The following is a 19,430-nucleotide window of genomic DNA, read 5'->3' as shown; positions in this document are numbered from 1 at the left end:
GCAAAAAGAAAGGTGGGATTTAAACTGTGAAAGGAGGAAGCAGAATGAAAAACCTCTCCAGACTTCTGTCTATATTTCCTATTGATGATAGGAAAACTTACAGCTGAATTGACTGGATAATGCAGAATCAAAGTGCTTGTAAGTTCTGTTAAGCCTCTTTAATTAGGGTATCATTCAGAAAAGCAACAGAGCTTGGGTGTTGTTGGGCAGTGTAATTTTGCTCTGGCTCCTTCTCTATAGATAATTTTTCCTCGTTTTCGTCTTTTTATAGTGTTAATTACTTAAACTGTGGTTTGTTTCAGGAAAAATATTCCACAATGCTGAAAGTGCAGTTGTATGAAGTTATACCATTTATTCTTCAGTTAGATTTCTTGAAGCAAGGTGTAATGCCTTGGGTTGCTTATATTGCAATGAATGTATTAATATTTTACGGTATATTTATTACTCCTATTTTATCTGTACATGTGAATGTAAAGAAAATGTTCTAGTATCACATTTGATAGGGGAATTACAGAAAGAATGCAAGTTCAATATTAACTGGCTTTGATTTTAATTTTATGCTGACTTCTTATTTCCAGGCAAGCATTGTTGGCCGTAATTTGGGTACCAATGTGTATAAATACACTCACTTGGAGCCTATTCTGTATGCACTTGGTGTGGGAATGTCAACTAAGGATCCAGACCACCTAAAATTTCTCTTTGAAGGAAGTGAAGAATTCTGCTGTTTACCCAGCTTTGGAGTAATTCCTGCTCAGACATCAATGTTTGATGGCGTTCCTTCTCTAGCAGGACTAAATATTGATGTTGCAAGGGTATGGAAGAGTAAAGTAGCTAATTTTGCTTGTATGTCATATAACTGAAAGGTGACTTCAATTAGTATTTTTGTTATACTGTTAAGTTCCTTTTGTTCTAGAAAATAAAAATTCAGTGGTTTGTATTCTTACATCCCAAGAAATTATTAATTTACTTCATTGTATAACATGTCTTCCTATGATGAGATGTATGATGGATTTGATATTTGATTTTACTTTGTGTTTGCTACACTTTTTTTAAACCATAAAAGCTTAAAACTTTAGTTGAAAACATTTTTGGGATGAAGGTAGAAAAACAAAAGAATAAAACTTGGGGTTTTTTTAAATTTGTTTGCTCTGAACACTTTCTAAATTAGTTGTGTATCGACTTGTGGGAGAAAGCAATTTATTGATTGCTGTTACAGCACTGTTTTTCTTTACATAGATGCTGCATGGGGAGCAATATCTGGAGCTTTATAAACCATTACCAACCTCAGGTCAGTCCTTCTCTATTGCTGATAGTTTTGCACTATGACAACAGTTCCTGTAGCCATATTGTAAATGGAAATAGGGAAGATTTGTGTCAAACTGTAGTAATGCATCTCCTCCTTACAAGGAGCAGAGGAGAAGAGAGGCAACCTGTAGTGTTGGTGAAGGAATTCTGAAACTGTTTTTGAGATTAAAAAAATGAAACTCGTGTTGCTTTTCTACAGTACACTTAGTAAAGTATGCATAATCTTTGACAGAAATAAGCAAATACACTACATAGGCATTATTAATCTAATTTGATACTTATTACCAGAACTTTAAAACATTTCACTAAGTTGTATCATAGAACTTTTGGGATGTTTACCTAAGAATTCTTCAACATTGATTGTGTCTGTGTGCCTGTAAGAGGATAAGATTTAAATTATGTATGTAAAAAACAAATGGATATCCTAATGAGGAGGCTAAAATACAATTACTTTTCTTCCTGTCAAAATTCTCAAGGTATTATTTACTGCAGTAGCAAATTGTTTTCAGAGATGGCTGAGTTTTCCCAGATTACACCATCTGAGAGTTGCTTGTTACATTAATTCAGGATATGCATATGTCTGGATTTCTTCATGAGTAGTTTTTAAAAATTAAGTTTTTGAGGGTGTAGCGCAAAAAACAAACAAACAAAACCAACCAACCAACCAAACAAAAAAACCCCAAAAAAAGAAGCCTCAAATAAATGGCAGAATTTCTTGTTGAAACAAAAAAGAGATATCTGAAAATTATATTTACTACAAAGAAGTCTTATGATTACTTCAGGACTTCATAAAGATTTTCGTTTTTGCATTCTATAGGCTGATTTATAAACACGTAGTGTCTCTAGAGCAGTAACCTCTACAACAAACTTCAGAGACACCTGTGCCTAGGCTCTGAGATGAACTTCTCTTTTGTAGAACTGTAGTTGTCTCAGCTCTCCTGAAATCTGTGGACAATCCATAAATGATTGGAGCTATTTCTGAAGATAGCAATGTGTTAGAGTCTAAAAAGTGATGTGTTTTGCTCTGAATACATGAACTATAACAAAATCCTATTTAAAAAACACCAACCCAAAGAGACAGAGATTTATTAAAAACCCCAAGCAAAGCAACACTCAGATCTTCAAACCAAGATTTGCAAAGATTCCTCAACACTATTGGTATAGTTATGATAATTGTAATGAATATGACTGTTACAGTGCCTATGATGATGTTGATAACAACATTAATAATAATAATAAGAATGTCAACAACAATAATAGTAATAGATAAGGAAGTTAGTAGTTAAGATAGTTACTAAGGAAGTGTAAAGAGTGATCTGTGGGCTTCATTCATGAAGCGTAATCTTACAATGTGTCCATGTTCTTCTTTTCTTGCAGGAGAGTTAACCTCAGTTGCAACCGTTGCTGATATTTTGGACAAAGGATCAGGAGCAGTCTTGCTAATAGATGGTAGAGTGGTTTATGGCTTTTGATGGGGGTGGAGATATTTATTAGGCTTCATTGTTTAACTACCTGTACCAATAATACCGCCCTTCCACAAAGAAGACTTTTAGCTTATTAAGTCTCAGTGAGATGTGGCTCTGTAATTGTTCCTGGTCAGTTAACCTACTGAAATAGAAACACTTTCTTCCTGCGTAGCTGGAACAATGCGCCATGCAAACTGATCAAAGTGTAATTGTTTCTGGGTACTTAGCATACTGAAATAAGAACACTTTCTTCCTGTGCAGATAGAATGGTGCAGTATGCAAACTGATCAAAGTTCTTAACAATAATAATATCTTTTCATGCCTGAAGGCAGCCAGTTTATATTCTCCCACCCCACAGTAAGGAGTGGGTGTCTGCATGTTTGCTTGTGTTTAGTGGGTGGTTTTGCTAAGGTTAATCATATGTTGTTATGTTGTTCAGATCCATCTGCCAAGCATGGATCTTTAAGAGCATATCCTGCATTTCTTTTTATGTCTACATTTTTTATTCTAAACAAAACCCATTTCCTTCCTCTTGTATCAAAGTTAGAGGATTAGAAGGTCTCCAGAAGTTGATAACTTTTAGTTTTCAGAATCTTACTCACATTAGATGTGATAATGCCAAGGTCTTTTGGGAAATCAGACAGACAGAGTAGGTTTTTAGGCTGTGCATCTCTAAACACTGTTGACCTTTTATTCCTTCAGTGGTCAGATAAAATTGTAGAAGTGTTTAGTGACAATTCCTCATAGCTGTGTTTTGCTTTCATACTGGGCTAATATGAAGCCTGTCTATTCCTGCAACATGGAAAAGTTCATTTGGTGAGCAGAGTCTCAGTGGTTTTACATTTCCTCCAGAACTGGAAATGAACATCATTAACAAAACAGTGCTGTGATTTCCAGTCTAAGGTGTAAAGGAATGAGATAGATATGAACTGAAGTGGGAAGATGAATCTCAGTTCAGTGTAAGAAGTCTGACTTGTTCAAAATAAGAAACAGGTGACCTTAAACTCTGGAACTCTTCTCATACAAGGTGCTAGTACCACTTTTTGTATGAGTTCATAATCTACTTTACACACTGGGTATTCTCGTAGCTTTTAATACATCATATTTTATGGTACAATTCTATATTTAAGTACATTGTTAATGTAGTTGGAGATGCTGAAATAAGTCTAATATCAGTTCTGTGTCGTCAAATGTTTTTAGCATCTTGAATGTTGTCACCATTTTGAAGGCTCATTTTTTAATTTTAATGCTTTTGTATAGATAAAGTTTAGGATATTATTTGAAACAGATCTTTAGTCTTCTCTACTAGGGAAATGACTTGCCACAGTGCAGTGTGAAAGTGTGACCACTGTCCCCTCAGTTGTTAAAATGAACTTTGTCAGGTTTCCAGAACTGAGCTCTTGTAACAGCACATGCTAGCTGTATGAAAAAGGAGATTGAATGATCTTCCTCTTCTTTTTTTTTTTCAGTGAATACCTATTGTGGAAAGGACCTAGTGTGTTATAATCAGTTCTCTTTGTTTTTTGTTGGAGCTGGAAAATTTGGTGGAAAACGTACATCAGAAAAGGCCAAGGTAAATCCACACATGTCCATACTTAAAAAACACCAAACACATAAAGACTTTCGTCAGCACTGCAAGAGAAATATTTACTATATAAACTAGGAAGTATAAACTAGCATTTAAGCAGTGTGGTTGTGCAAACTTACACTGGATGTGATTTAAGATGGAATTTAAGTACTGCTGTTCGCTGCAGAGCCTGAGTGAAAAGTTACTGTTCAGGTCTTGGGAAACCAGTGGTTTTGTTTTTAGAGTCAGGGAGAAACGTGAATTGATGAACATTACACACATGCGATATTCCTACACTGAAGTATTTGGAATGGTAGAATATCCTGATGGAAAGCGGTAGTAGGGTTGAGCTTGCAGTTTCTGGAAAAGACCTCTAGATGTAGCTCTTTCTAAATCTGTATGTTTGCAAGGAAGAGGCTTGGAAAGCATAAAGAGGAAAAGAGAAATAGTGTTATAGTTTGGAGCTGAACTTTCTTGTTTTCAGAGAGTTAGCAAGTAGCAAACATTGTCACATGAACACAGAATGTGTATGTCGAAATGCTTGAAGTAGCTATTTGGGTTCCTGATATTGTCCCCTTCAATGCTGTGTTTGAGGGCAGTGTCAGCTGTGACTGCATGTTGTTATTGTGAACTAGAGCCTTGAAGCACTACAGTAATAAGCAGTTGAACAGAGGGTATTTTAAGCTCATTGTTTTTGAAAATCTATAATGAAATACTTATTTATCTGAAATACTGTAGCTGGTGTTCTTTGGGATTTTTGCATGTAAACGGAAAAGTTTTTTTACTTAAATCTCTATCAATCATATAGAAGTTTTACCATATGAATCACCATATGAATACCAATGAAGGTGCTGAAATGCCTGCTGCTTCAAGGAGCCTCTGTGTAGTATAAAAGAATTCACAGGAAATTGTTGCAGACAGTGTATTGAGGTCTTTGAAGGACCCCCTTAATTCTTCTGGAATTAGGTTTTATAAGCAGTGCACATAAAAAGCCCTCTGGTTCAAGGCTAACCTACAGTGGTGATGTCAGTGAATCCAGTGTAGTGCTTTGGCACTTCTTAGTTAAACATTGCAATTTAGGCAACTGCAATTTCTTTGCTCTATTTAGTGAAGTGTGACAATGTTATATACATTATTTTATATTTTAAAATATGAAAATATGAAGAATACCTGTTTCAGGCAGCTCCTTTCCATGATAAAAAAAAAAAAAATCTCCCAAATGTAGTTTCATTAAGACAATACAGTAATACAGCAATTTCAACAGAATCATCAGCATGTGAGAGACCAGTTTCCAATGGTGAATTTTCCTACTTGTTCCTTGCAGACCTTCCCAATTAAAAAGAGTTTCATTGCCCTCTGTGCAAAAAGAAATCCCAAGCTGAACAGACATATGTTAGACTGTGTCTTTTTGTCATTTAACACTTGTATTGTATTTGAAAATTATATTGCAAGTCAAGAGGAACAGATTTCCAAGTTGAAGTCTGTGGTGACCAACATATTGTATATCTCTTCCTGAGCTCAGGGTTTCTTGACTTGTGGGTAGAGAGATTTCATTAATTATTCACATGTTGGCTAGTTTTAATGGCTCATTAGGTGAAGTTGAGTTTCTTTAAACCAGCTGTAAATAGATTGGCAAGTCATGCTTGTTTTGAAAGCATGTTTAGGTAATGTTCTTGTTATCAAGCTGATTGTGTAGGTCCCCTGATTCTCTGAAATGACAAGAGGAGTGCTGTTACCAGGTCTTCCACCCAAGAAGTGGGCTTGCTCTGTATTAAACAGGGAGGAGCCTTTGCTTTTATTAGACATGAAACTACACAGCACTTGGTTTCTTTTTATTTTTTCCTTTTCACTTTTCTTTGGTAAAGGCCTTACATAAATTAAGTAAAATTACTACAGGTGAGAATCAATTTGCTTCCTGTCACTTTAGAGTTTATGCCAGTTTCTTTCTTGACTATTTTTGTTTGTTTTGAAAACACAAGGAGTAGAGGAGAAAAAAAGATTTCTGCTATGTTAATAGCTTGAATTGGTTATGGTGTCCTTTATGTTTGTCATGATCTAGGATGTTCTCTGTCAATCTGTGGGTAGGATTTATATCTTTGAAACCATGAAGCTGTAGATAGTACAAGGAACAGCTTTTTTTGCAATAATGTGGGCCTTAATATGCAGTATGTAATTGCAAAAAAAGTAAAAGAAAAAAGTGTGAAACAAAAAGGCAGAGGATGCTCGTAGAGGTGAAGAGTAATGTAACGTAATCCATAAGGGAGGTAGTAAATAATTTTGTTCTTCATAGTGCCTTTAAAAATATTATTTTAAAAGCTTCATTCTTGTTTCTGTGTTCCAAAGCATTTTAATATTCTGTGAGACATTTTTTTCTGAGTGAATAATTCTTGCTTGACTTTTTTTAGATAATTTGGAAGAAATGTTATCAAACTCATCAGGTGAATCATGTAACTAGGCAGGATCTGATGCCTCAGAGTCACTATCTTTGTTAGGCACACCTTGATGAGAGACCATTTCTGGACTAAATGTTGTTTTCTATTTGTCCATAAATGTAGAAAGGATAGGAGGAAGCCTACCAAATTGGTAAATATTGTTTCTTTTTATACATAAGTGGTGTATTCTGGCATTAGGTATGGATAAAAGATTTTTGCTGTGAAATATTAATAATACTATTACTTTTGCTTTAGTTAACAGCAGTTCCACCCAAGAGACCCCCTGATGCTGTAATTTCTGATGTTACAACAGCTGATCAGGTAAAGCTTTGTATTCTTTAGGTGTGGAAATCTTTTTTTTTGTTTGGAGAAGGGAGTGTTAAACGAATAGTTCAGGTTTTCTGATATACCTTAGGTATTTATACTTTTTCTTTATGTTTTTGTGTGTGCATATGTATGTATAAAGCTGAACTTTCTTCTAGCTTATGACAGTGTGTTCAGTATACTGTGTAAAACATTCTTCTCTTAGGACTGATGAAATTTTATAATTGTTTATTACAAGTTTTCTTCTTTTCTTCTTTTTCTAGAAGGAGGAGATGAATGTTTGTATTCTGTGGTACTTTTGAAAAAAAGGTTCAGGCTTCCTGAAATTTGCACCACGTGGTGCAAATGAACACATTGTACATGGTACAAAAAAAAAGTGCTGATGGCTCACAGTTTTTAAAAAGTTTAATTTGTGTACTAGGAGGAGTCAAGGGAAACCTGAAATACTGACAGACACCTGTCTAGGTATGTTTCTATTTGCCCACATTCCCACTGGTTCACAGGCATCTGCTTTCCCCAGGCAGAAACCTGTACGAAGAAATAAAACCTCCCCTCAAGATATACATGCAGGTGTCAGACAAACAAGAAAGGAAAGTCTGGAGTTACCAGCGTTAGGACACTGAGTGGTGTTTCCAAAATTAGTCATGGCAGGTGGCTGTAGCTTTTGAAGATGAAATTAAAATGTTGAGCATTAGCTGAACTGTGGTAATTGCAATGTCTGCTTAGCCTCTCTCTGATTATATATGGAATAATTAAGTCTCATCCAGCTGATTCTTGTGCTTGAAGTTGAAGTTAGTCCTATCCACTTCAACTGGGAAAGAGAGCCAAGACTAGCATATTTGTTTATGTCACTGATGCATCCTAAAATTCACAGCATTGGTCTAGGAGGTACAGGTGTCTAATTCTTCTCAATAGGCTTCATCGAAAATTGGCAAGGTGAGCAAGGAGCAGGGAATGGTGAGGGAGTACTTTTCTCCTGGCAGGTGACTAAATGTAGTGGAAGGTGCTTTTTAGCAGCTGACCCTTTATTAGATGAGATACAGCATCTCTAAAGGTCCAATATTTAAAAGTATTTATTTTGAATGTTGGAAAGATTCTCCACTGCATGATTATATTGGAATTGATTCCAGGCTCATCAGTTTTCACATGGTATTTGATGGCCTTTTTCATATGTTAATTTTAGTTTCTGAGCTTTAAACTCTTATGTCCAGATTGTTATTTTGCATAAAATGCTCAAAGTTCATGAGATAAAAGATTATAACACAGAAGTTGGGAAACTTGCTGTTGCAGAATTGATTCTTGGAAATAAAAGAAGTAGCAGAGAGTAACCATTTCACTTGTGTTTTTTTTTTTTTTTTTTTTTTTTTTTTTTTTTTTTTTTTAATCTACTCTGACAAGTAGATTTATAAAGACAATTATTCTCTCGTTAGAAGTTAAAGGAGCCACAACCAATGGACTTGAATAATCACAAGAAGGCTTCTGTACCAAATTACTTAGTAGCATCTGTGTTTCAGTAGCAGTGATGATGACAGGAGGGGTATACAGCAGGGGGAAATGTGTAGCACTCAGGAACTTTATGTACAGATACAGACTTTCATGGGAAAGACAGCTTGGGAAAATATTTTACATTTATCAGGATTTTACATTTATGTGTCTATGAAATGACACATAACTGCACAAAATCTTTAAAAAATGGAAGCCGGCACACAAATTGCTTTGAAATTTCTGAATATCTTAGTGTTTAAATGAAAAGTATGTTGGCAGAAATGACTGTTGCTGTTCAACTATTGAGTTGGTACAGAGTGTAAGACAGACTGGAAGAGTCAGTTTGCAGATGCCATTTGATTTAACTTAAACTGTACTAACATCCAGTGATAGTTGTGACAGTCATTTTTTGTTACCATAATTACATGGCTAAACTGCTCTTCATAATTAGCATTTTTCCCCTTTTCATACTGTGATCATATAGTAAACCATCTGATAAATAGACTTCCATACATATTTTAGAAATATTTACACATCTGTCTTTCACTGATGATGATAACTTAATAATGTCAATGATAATGTGGTTACCTTGAAGCTTTATTCAGTTCTAACTCTACTGCAGTGGGTTTTTTCCAAGAGGAAGAATGTTGTAGACCAGATGAAGCACTGCTTAGTGAGGAGGACATTGGGAATGAATGGGGGGGCCTAAATAACTGTTTCTGCCCATCACTGTGTGTTCAGCAGAAGAGAGAGTTCAGCCACCTACAGTTCCTTGAAAAATCTTTGTGCTATGTGACCATTGACAGAACAAAGTAATCCTTTTGGTTAGTGGTATCGAGACTAATAGCAGGAGGTATAATATATGTTTATCCCTCTCAGATCTATCCCCATTTCTGAGAAGTTCTTTAAATTCCAGCCAGTGCTTATGAATGAGTTGCAGTATCATGATGTAAGCTGCTTAAAGGTAAAAGTGGCTAAGAAAAATTTAGAAGTATCTGATCTTCTAAAAGCCTTTAAAGCTTAAAATTGCATCATGCTGAAGAAGGACATAAAGTATTTCTTCTGTATTCATGAATTCTTCTGTAAAGAACTAGATGACAATTTTTTCCATCTTGCCCTGTAAAGATGTGCATATGTGGTGGTATTTTTCTAACTTGTTCTCTCTCTGTAACCTGAACTTCATTTTACTAGACACACTGCCATAAATCTTTTGAATAAAATAGACCTTCTGACGGAAGATCAAGATGTCTAGAGGGTGTTTGACTATTAGCCATTAGTAAGGGATGAATCATTCAATTTCAACCCTATAGGGAGTGTTTAATGTAGTTGCAGAGCTTTTGTCCTGACAGTTCTCAAACTGGGGGCTTAAATTAATCAATCAAACTGATTTTGCTGAATGGTTACTAATGCAATGAAAAATAACAGGCAGGGAATGACCTGTATCTCTGGAGAATTTTTTCTACATATACCTTTCTCACTCTTCCTAAATGTGTTGATTTCTTGGGAACACATTTTCCGATGACACACAAGGTAAGCTGCAGTGCATATTTAAAGTGGATAATACCTTAACCAATACAAGTAACTTTTGAGGAAGGAAACAAATAAGGTGTCATGAATTGGACTTCTGTGGTTTGCTCACGGAAAAACTCACTGTGTTATGATATTCTGCAAGTTTCTTTCCAAAAAGCTGTTCTCTATTTTCAAATATCAGAAATAATATTCAGAATACACAGTGTAGTGACAATGAATAAACAGCTAACAATAGTGCTCAGAATGAAATTTTTCACTAAGCCGTTTTGTTTTACTGTTCTCCCCTTTCTTTCTTTTTTTCTGAAAGCTACCTGTTTTGTTTGTGATATGATAAAGCTAAAGCTGTAGTATGTGGAGTTTGCAGGACTTCCAAGTTTTTTTTTCGTGCCAGCTCATCTCAGTAGAACATCTAGCAATTTTACAAAATAGTTGCCAGTAGAAAAATCCTCTTTGCTTGCAACAGTATCATATATTTCTCTAAAGAATTCTCCCACATTGAATTCTGACTCTGTATGCTTGTTACATATATTATGATAGGGAAAAGTAGACATGACAAAAATAAAAAGGAACATTTGGGCATTTTTTGAAAAACATGGTGTCTCAACATTGTAATGCTTTTGAATCAGATGTGTGCATGCAACCATGAACCCTTTAAGACTGCAATGCTGCATCATGTGAGCTGTCACATGTAGATTTCTGCCACAGCTGTTTCCATGCAGTTTGGAGATCTCCAGCACACAATACTTCTGCTCTGAGGCTTCCAGAGTCAGGCAGTTTGGCCATTCTTGCTTTCAAGAATTTTTAAATTCTTCTTTAGAGCTGATGAAGCTGAGCTTCATACTGGTCTGTTGAAGGAGCTTCTATCCTGTCGCTTTTAAGTTGCTTTAATTTGGAAAACTATGATTGTGTTTTAAGTGTTACAGATATCTAAAAAGATAAAAATTCCAAGTAAAGGTTGTGGGTTTTGTAGTCTTAATCTGCTCTTTGTGCAGTGTTTAATGATACAGTTTTCAGTGATGCAGGTATGAATGGTGTGTTTGTTTCCCCCTTCTTTAGGAACTCCTTCCACATGTGAGGAAAAAAGCTAAAACATGTAGGCATGAACTGAGACAGCAGAGGAAGTCAGTTTTCTTGTTATTTGTTGCAAGAAGTTATGTTCTGAGGAGGAGTAATGAGAGGAAAATTATCTCATGGTTAGAGGCTGGCTGGAACTGCAGTTATTTGACAGGGGATTTTCTGTACTTTGGTCTGAGGGCTGCTGTCACCCAGATATCCCAGAGCACTCAGACACTGGTGCTCCTTAATCAGTGGCTGGTAGAGGATTTGACAATAGAATTTGGAAGATGGAAATAGGAGTAGGACTAGCTGGAGGATGTCTGAGCATCACAGGCTGAAATTGGAGTCCACAGAGGCTGTGTTCTGAGCTTGTAAACTGTACATCAAAAACGTGAGGTGCTTTAAAAAACTAGGCCTTCAAATTTTCCATTGAAGAGCTGGAATTTGTTTCTGCTGCTGACAGTTACAGTGTTTTCTCCTTGTAGGTTTTAATCTATAAAGCAAGGATGTTTATAAATGTTTGAGGCATTGTAGTTATACTGAGAATGTTTAAAGGAGTGGCATACAGCATTGGATGGTGATTTTTCTGGATGTAATACAGTTAGCAGCATAAAAAATACACATATATGTATACTATATAAGTGAATATGATTTTTAATCATTCAGAGATTTTGAGAGAGATTCAGTAAATCATACCTAGACTAATCTAGAAAAACTATGTAAAGCCGTCTATTCCAGGTATAAATCTAGCATTGATTGACAGTATGTGAAGAAATTGCTGGGTTTTAGTGGTTTAGGTTTTTTTTTCAAACATACAGTTACTTTTTGTTTTCTCTGAAAGAGGAGAAAATAATTGGCTCCTGTCCTGTTTGAAGTAGTGTTACCAGCATCCTGTGATTAAGACTGCAGGAGTCACCTTCCCTTTCTGAGTCATTCTCAGTCCTGTAGTCATGCTCATACTGCAGCTACCTGAGTTTAGTTTTCACTGTGTCAAATTTAGTTTAAATTGCAGTTTGAAGTGTAACTGGAAACAATTGTGAAGACAATTATGCAGAAATCTAGTTTGTTGTAAAAGGGTGGACTTTACAATAAAAACTTACTAAAAAGAATTCTTGGAATGAAAGAGGGGCGTGGGAAGCATTTAATGAATGCTTAATGAATTATTAAGTTAAAATCTACTGTGAAATGTTTTCTGCCTATTGCCAGCAAGTCTGTTATTATGAAGCATTACTTTATATCTATGGATGGCGTGTTAAGACCCTTCCAAATTTCTGTGTAGTTGGAATGTGAATCCTTACCTGTGGAAAGCCATCTTTTGTTCTACAGTCTTCATATGTATTTTAATCCTAAGCAAATGTAAATATTTATGTTTTCAGAGAATTTAGGGAATGATGAGGGAAGAAACAGGAAGACCCAACAGATCAATAGCTGGCTCTGAGCCTGGTGTCGGTGGCAGAATTTTGGTTTTTTTGATCATGGGTCAGTTTGCACAACAGCAGGCCTGCTGTCAACAGATGGGGTACACCTGTCTCAAAGGGGTAAAAGATCTTTGCACAGGAGTTAGCAGGGCCTGTTAAATGAGTTTTAAACTACATTTGAGCAGGAAAAGGGTAAAACCAGGCTCACTAGAGATAAGCATGAGAGCTGCATGACAGAGGGAAGATGTCTCAGTGGAGATGGAATCCATGTGTCAGCAGAGACAGAAGAGTTATTGATGTGTTAGAAAACATGCAAGCGCTTGAGAACATAGTGTAGGAATTAAGTTTTCTTACCCACAAAAAGGTGGTGAGATCAGTAGCCCGACTAAAGTGCATCTACACCAATGCGCACAGCATGGGTAATAAACAGGAGAAACTAGAAGCCATTGTGCCACAGGAAAGGTGTGACACAGTTCCCATCAAAATATGGTTGTAGAAGAAATTCTAATTTATATCCTGTTCTGTAAAGACTGTAGTACAACACTGCTTAAAAGTGTGTAAATTTAAGTGAACTTCAGGCAGTAGCACAAAAGAGCCTCCTGAGAGATTCAGGTGATGTTTTTTCTATTTATAGTGTAAATAATTTGTTTCATGCTAGAGAAAATGACATTATGCAGGTTCACAAATGTGGAGAGCATGACAGAAGAAAAAGTACTAAACAAGAAAGGATGGTAGAAGCCAAACAAAGGGATGTGAATACTTTGCTAAGATTTGATGATCTTTTTGTGGTTTATTTACAGGTTTCAGTGTGCAGAAATGGTGCTCCCGGAACTGTCGTATAGTTGAAAGCTTGTTATTAATGTCAAGTTTTATATAACTCACAGTCCTTTGTTTTTATTCTTGTTGGGAAGATTGGAATATAATTTTTTAATCATGGAATTTTAACAAATAGTTGAGAGCTGGATTATGGTAGAATTTTGTGTATTAAGGTGATAAAAGAAGGAAAGGTACTTGTCAATTTGTTTAGACAAGATGGTATTCCTTTGTGACTTTGTTTCCTCCCCTTATCTATACATGTTTTAGTAAAGGTTATAATTTTGTTAATCCATTTGAAGTTCCCCAAAATGAAGTAATTTGCTGTTTTGAATTAGGAGAGGCATTGTTAAGGGAAAGGCTTCTTGCATTTGTCATGCTCCTGAAGAATGACTAATGTTTTGTGAAGTCTCTGTCAGAATAAGTTGATACTAAATTTGAAAAACATATGATATGGACAAACAGAAAATGCATGAATAGGGCAGCAGGGGAAAATCTTAAGTACTGTGAATTACTTAAGTTCTGTGCTAAATTTGAGTCCTTGAAGCATCAATGCTGCCATTTTAACTGGAATTTTTCACTGTTTTTAATGTGAATGAGAGCCCATTGGTGCATGCAGATGAGATTGTGGATGTTTTCTTCACAAGATGGCTTGAGTACTTTTTTCCTAAATGAGCTATAAAAGCATACATACACACATGTCCATGTCCATACCTGCATGTATTCATATATAGACACATTTACTTGGTAAGATAGGCTTTTGGTAGAGGTGTTTTTCTGCCCAGTTAGAAGGGAAAATACATGGATAGTTGGCTTACATCTTCATTAGCTTTACCACTGACCTTTATTACAGTATGCAGGAAGACTGAAAAATTGGCACAGACAGGTTTGATATCGCCTTTTCTTTTGTGGTCTGACAGAACTCCTAAATTGTTAGGAAATGAGACTTGACAGTTTGTGTTATTAATTGGAGAACAATTTAACCATATTATGACTAACTTCAATCTAATACTCTATATCAATTGATTCTTGTAATCCTCTAAGGATGCATCTTTGGTTGGTTGCTTGGGTTTTTTTTCTTCCCCTCAAATGCTTTCACTTATGAAATGTCCTTATTGGAGGAATACAGAAAGTAGAGCCAACAAGGCATTAAAGCAGTTCCATTTTCATGTTGACTGTAGTTTATATAATGAAGATTTACCAAAGATTGTGGTAAATGAACTTCATTGGCAGACCTGATTTGGCTGCACTGAATCTGAAAAACCCTACTGTAACTATTTTGTTCAGTTCTACCTGTGTTTATTCTAGCTGTGACCAGTGTCATTGTAGTTATTGAAAATCCAGAAAGATAAACATCATTTCCCAGATTCATATGTCAAACTTTTAGTTAAATACATTGACCATATTTAATTCTCTGAATTCAGTTGTTATCTGCTATATTTATTTTGTTAGCAAAGCAGAGGGTTTTTTTACTACAGTAATTTTGAGAAGTATTTGGTACAAATATTGTCTCCAAAGTAATGCTTATTATCACTCTAAATAAATGGTTAGTTCTTATTACAGTTTTAATAAGCAACAGCTGCATAGCTAGATTTGAATTTTGGGCTTAACACAGAAATTTATCTATTTTTTATGATCCATAAATTGAATTTTCCAGTACTGCAACTAAATATTATTTAGCTAGAATTAAAATCTATTCCAACAGCTCTTTTGTGAAAACAGCCTCCTGACAGTTTTTTGTAAAAATTTGAATTAATTGAAGAATGACACTAAGACCCTACAATTTTAATTTAGCTATGAAGTTACTTAATTATGTAAGAATTTAATCTGGACAAATTTTTCGAGTTCTTGAGTAGTGATTTGCTGTTAGATTTCAGACTCTTTTGAGAGAAAACTTGAGTAATGAGGGGGATAATGTACTTAATAGAATTCTGTTAAAGAATTTTCTTTAGATTGTCAGATTTAAATTTACTTGTTTGAAAAGAGATTTTTAGTGTCTCTCACTAAAAATCTCTTTCATAATGTTATAACTTCTACATATTTAGCAAATTATTTGTCCTCTCTTTGGTCTTTTTCAGAATCTCAAACACAGACCCAACTGAACTTCAATCTTACACTAGTATTAAATCTCCAGTTTTCATTATTTGCCTAAGAAATTATAGGATTAATTAGAAGATTTTTTTTTTTTAAAGTTACAATAAATACACCTTTTCAGCAAAAGTAAAACTACAGTTAGAAATTTCAGATCCACTATTGTCTTTTTTTTTAGAGGGAAAGTGTTTCCAAGCCAGTAAATGAATATGTAAATAACCACAGAGAAGTATTAGCTTACTGTTTACCTTTCTAAGATTTGCATGCTTATGCTATGGTGCAGTTTTCTTCTTTCTGTTTTTAGTGTCTGGTTCCAGCTCTCACAGAAAGCCATGATAAGGTCTTTACATTCCACCTTAACTGAGGCTCAAAACATTTGCTGTATTGGTGAAAATTGCTATGAGAAATAAGAGAGAGGTAGAGGTTAGTGTTAAAGCTGCAGATAGGTGGAGCAGTGACCTGAATATTAACAGGTTTAAAAAGAAAACAGATGGATTATGGTTCAAAACCATAAGAAGAGTTCAAAACCTCTCTAGTTTCACTGTGTGCTTCAGACTTGGTGGAAAAACAGTGTTAGACATATATTGGAAAATTCTTCCTTAGGGTAATCTTTTTTTTTTTCATCCTTCCCTTCGAGAAATGTGTTAACTTCTTTCCTCCAAGCAGAATTTAGTAGAGTCTATCCTCATTCAAATAAGTACGTACCATTTTTATTGTCGTAGTTCAAAATACTGGGAAAAAAACTTTGCTGACAATGGGTTCCAAAGGCCAATAATATGCTTGACTAAAATACAATTTGTTTTCAGTTTAAAAGCTTTTTTTCAATTAAATCCATGTTCAATTTGTATATGTCATCATAATTAAGCTGCTAAATTCTTGGAATGGTCATTACTTAATGTGATGTACTGATTTTCACTGTACTTCTGGGAAATTTTTACTACAGAATACTCTACTGTCATTTAGTCATTGGATTTCACTGTTATCTGTTGACCAGAGAAAAAGGTTTTATTTCCGAAATATGCACAGATTAGCTTTTGATATCTCTCATAATACAGACTGCTGGCTGCTCTGCATGTACAGCAAATACAAGATTTGATAATGAAAACAGTAAAGCTACTCAGGGAGAGAAACCTTAAGTACCATAGCCATATTCTTCATAGTGTCTCAGGTTTATTCACATTCACAGTATGTGAAATACACTAAATCTGTATTTCTCTGCTTTTTTAGTAACAAAAGAGAATATTTAACATGAAGCAAAAGTCTTCTAGAAAGCTTGGAGTGTTACTTTGGGGCTTTGTTTTTGATACTGGGATCAGCTACCCATGAATCTGCTGAGAGAACTGTATCATAATTTGAAAGTAAAAAATTAATTAATATTTCTGATTAGTCTGAGACGAATCTGCTATTGGAAAAACATGATACTGTGTGTGTATGTAATTTAAAAAAGTCATATATATACTTCTGTTTTACACTTTGGATAAATTTGTCACAGAAAACAGTAGTAATTAGTTTCTATTTTACCTGCCTTGTTGTAGAGTATATTATATAAGGACTAGTAGAATAGATTGTGATATGTTTCTTAATCTGTCATGAATTTTCGGGTGACTCCCACTTGTTCTGACTCCTCTTTTTCTGCAGGCTGCCTTATATCGGCTGAGTGGGGATTGGAATCCATTACATCTGGATCCAAGTTTTGCTGCTCTTGGAGGTGAGCTGATGGGGATACCAGCCTGTTAATATTTGGATGAAGGATAATGTAAATGCGTTATTAATCTATTTTTCACTCTGTACTCTGGTTGTCTTTAACAACCTGGAAAAAGCAATGCTTGTTTTATAGCTGTTCTTAGAGTCACCAATTAAGTCTTCTAAGTTCTGCATGACACTTCAGTTTGAAGCATTGCTTCTTGTAGCTGGAAATAGGGAATGGTGGTTAGATTTTACCTACGATGGAAACACACTTTCTAACCTATTTTCCTTTAGGTCTTATTTATTGCCATTACCCTGTTTTTATAATTTCTGTATCATAAGCAGAAATAATTAACTATCAAAGCTTCTCAAGGAATCACATAAATTCTCTGATATATAGTTCTTTCCATCTAAAATTTTTTGAGATTATGTGGGTCTCGGTGGAACTTTTTCTTCTTTAGTGTAGTCTTCTCAATCCCAAGAAATCCAGGAGGGCAGGGGAGAGGGAGCTTGTTAGCACTTCTGTCCTATAAAATTGCTTAACTACACCTCTTCCTAGCACATTAGCTTGTTAATATGTAGTTCTACATGCCAAAGCACAGGTTGCACTAACTAATTCTTGAAGAGATATAATTAATGAAAAAGGGTACTTCCTTGAAATTGTGTTGTGAAGTTATTTTTTCGGACTTATTTTCAGGCCTTGCAAGTAGTATGGTTTGATTATTCCAGGCAGATGGCAATTTGATTTACCTAAGAAATTTTCCTGAATATGTATGGTATCATTATAAACATTACGTGAAACTACTAATCTGTAATAATTAGTCTACAGTTTTCTGATGAGTTTCTTTTTAATATGCAAGTATCACTGTATGGTGTTCTTATCAAGATAAATAGAGCAGAGCTATGGTTCCTTGTTCAGATCACACTTAACATACTTTCACAAATTATCTCCTTTCATAAATGCATACTAATTGTTTGTTAACTCAGTTTTGTTTAATTGTATGTAAATTTGTGTTCATAAGCAATGATTGTCAAATACTAGAGTCCAAGAAGATATTTCCCTGGTTTGTTAAAGCATTCTGTTTGGTGATGATTTTGATTTGTTAATGATGATGGATGGAGATGAAAAATACCGGCTTATAATTGAAAACCCAGTGTTTGGAATAATAATGGTGATAATACTTTAAAAACCTTACAGAAGAAGAGAAGTAGAAATTTTCTACCTGCTCACGCAAAGACCATTGGCACTTAGACAGGGAAAATGAAACTTAATACTGTAGACACGATGTCTATTTATCTCAACATAAAACTGCTGCACTGGATTTTGGAACTATGCCAGTACCCTACCAATACTAAATGCAAGTGCTACCAAAGAAGAAATGACTGTAGAGATATTCCACAATTTTTTTTCCTATGTGTGCAAATGTTTTTTTTTTCCTTCAGAACTATTCACACTTTTTCTTGTCATGTAACAATCTCTGTGGATGCTCTCTTTTACTGGCTCTCACCAGTGTATGCACAGGAAGTAAGCATTCTGCATAATGCATTCAGGTCATTGCAAGATTATTGTTAAGAATTCCCATGGGTAATGTTTCGGAAGACATATACTACACAAAAACACCTGTTTATATTCTTGTGCCTTTATTCCTGTACCTTGTATTTCCAGATACTTGAAGGGGAAAGAGACAATTTACTTTGGTTTCGTTTCAGTCTAGATACCAAGTAACTTGATTAGCTTATGGAATTTTTCTTTGAGTATGCATTAGTTTTATAAAGAAAATATTGGGAAAAATATGATTGGGTGGGTATATTTGGCTGTTTCTGAGTTCTGAATAGAGTGGGCAGTTTCTGCTTCTTGCATGGTGACTTGAACTGAGTTTTTAAAGAGCTAGATGTCACTATAACATTCTGAATGAGAGATACTGAGAACTGATGATGTTACAATAGTGCAGTAATCTAACTGCATGGTAACTTTATGCTTTCAGAACAGTGCCATTGTATACAAAATAGAGTGCTGTTAAAAGTGTGCATACTCAAATATTTTATAGGAAAGAAATGACAGAATGATCAGGCATACTTACAGTGAAAAAACAAACTCATATTCCTTTAGGCCTGTCCTTCTGTCATGTCTTCTAGCCTAATATGTCAAAATTTCTCTCTCACCTGTAATTCTGCTAGCATTGTTTTTTCCTTTGGACTCATAATTCCCATCTTTCCCAAAATTGAACCTGGCTTAACTTCAGCTGGCAACTAATTA

The 19,430-nt window shown here is 35.0% G+C and overlaps 1 protein-coding gene across 2 annotated transcripts in view; it reads left to right on the top strand.

Moving 5' to 3' along the window:
• HSD17B4 (hydroxysteroid 17-beta dehydrogenase 4) overlaps positions 1-19,430 on the top strand; it is a 59,886-nt gene that overhangs the window by 23,302 nt on the left and 17,154 nt on the right. For both annotated transcript variants that reach the window (XM_083882866.1, XM_083882867.1), the window contains exons 13-18: positions 579-812; positions 1,237-1,288; positions 2,683-2,754; positions 4,241-4,344; positions 7,026-7,091; positions 17,126-17,195. In XM_083882866.1, coding sequence (XP_083738992.1) covers positions 579-812; positions 1,237-1,288; positions 2,683-2,754; positions 4,241-4,344; positions 7,026-7,091; positions 17,126-17,195 — 598 coding nt within the window. The remainder of the gene's footprint in view (positions 1-578; positions 813-1,236; positions 1,289-2,682; positions 2,755-4,240; positions 4,345-7,025; positions 7,092-17,125; positions 17,196-19,430) is intronic.

The sequence above is a fragment of the Zosterops lateralis genome (assembly GCF_965231275.1).
Source record: "Zosterops lateralis genome assembly, chromosome: Z".
In the NCBI taxonomy this organism is placed as follows: Eukaryota; Metazoa; Chordata; class Aves; order Passeriformes; family Zosteropidae; genus Zosterops; species Zosterops lateralis.
This window is presented reverse-complemented; position numbering and strand designations above follow the sequence as displayed.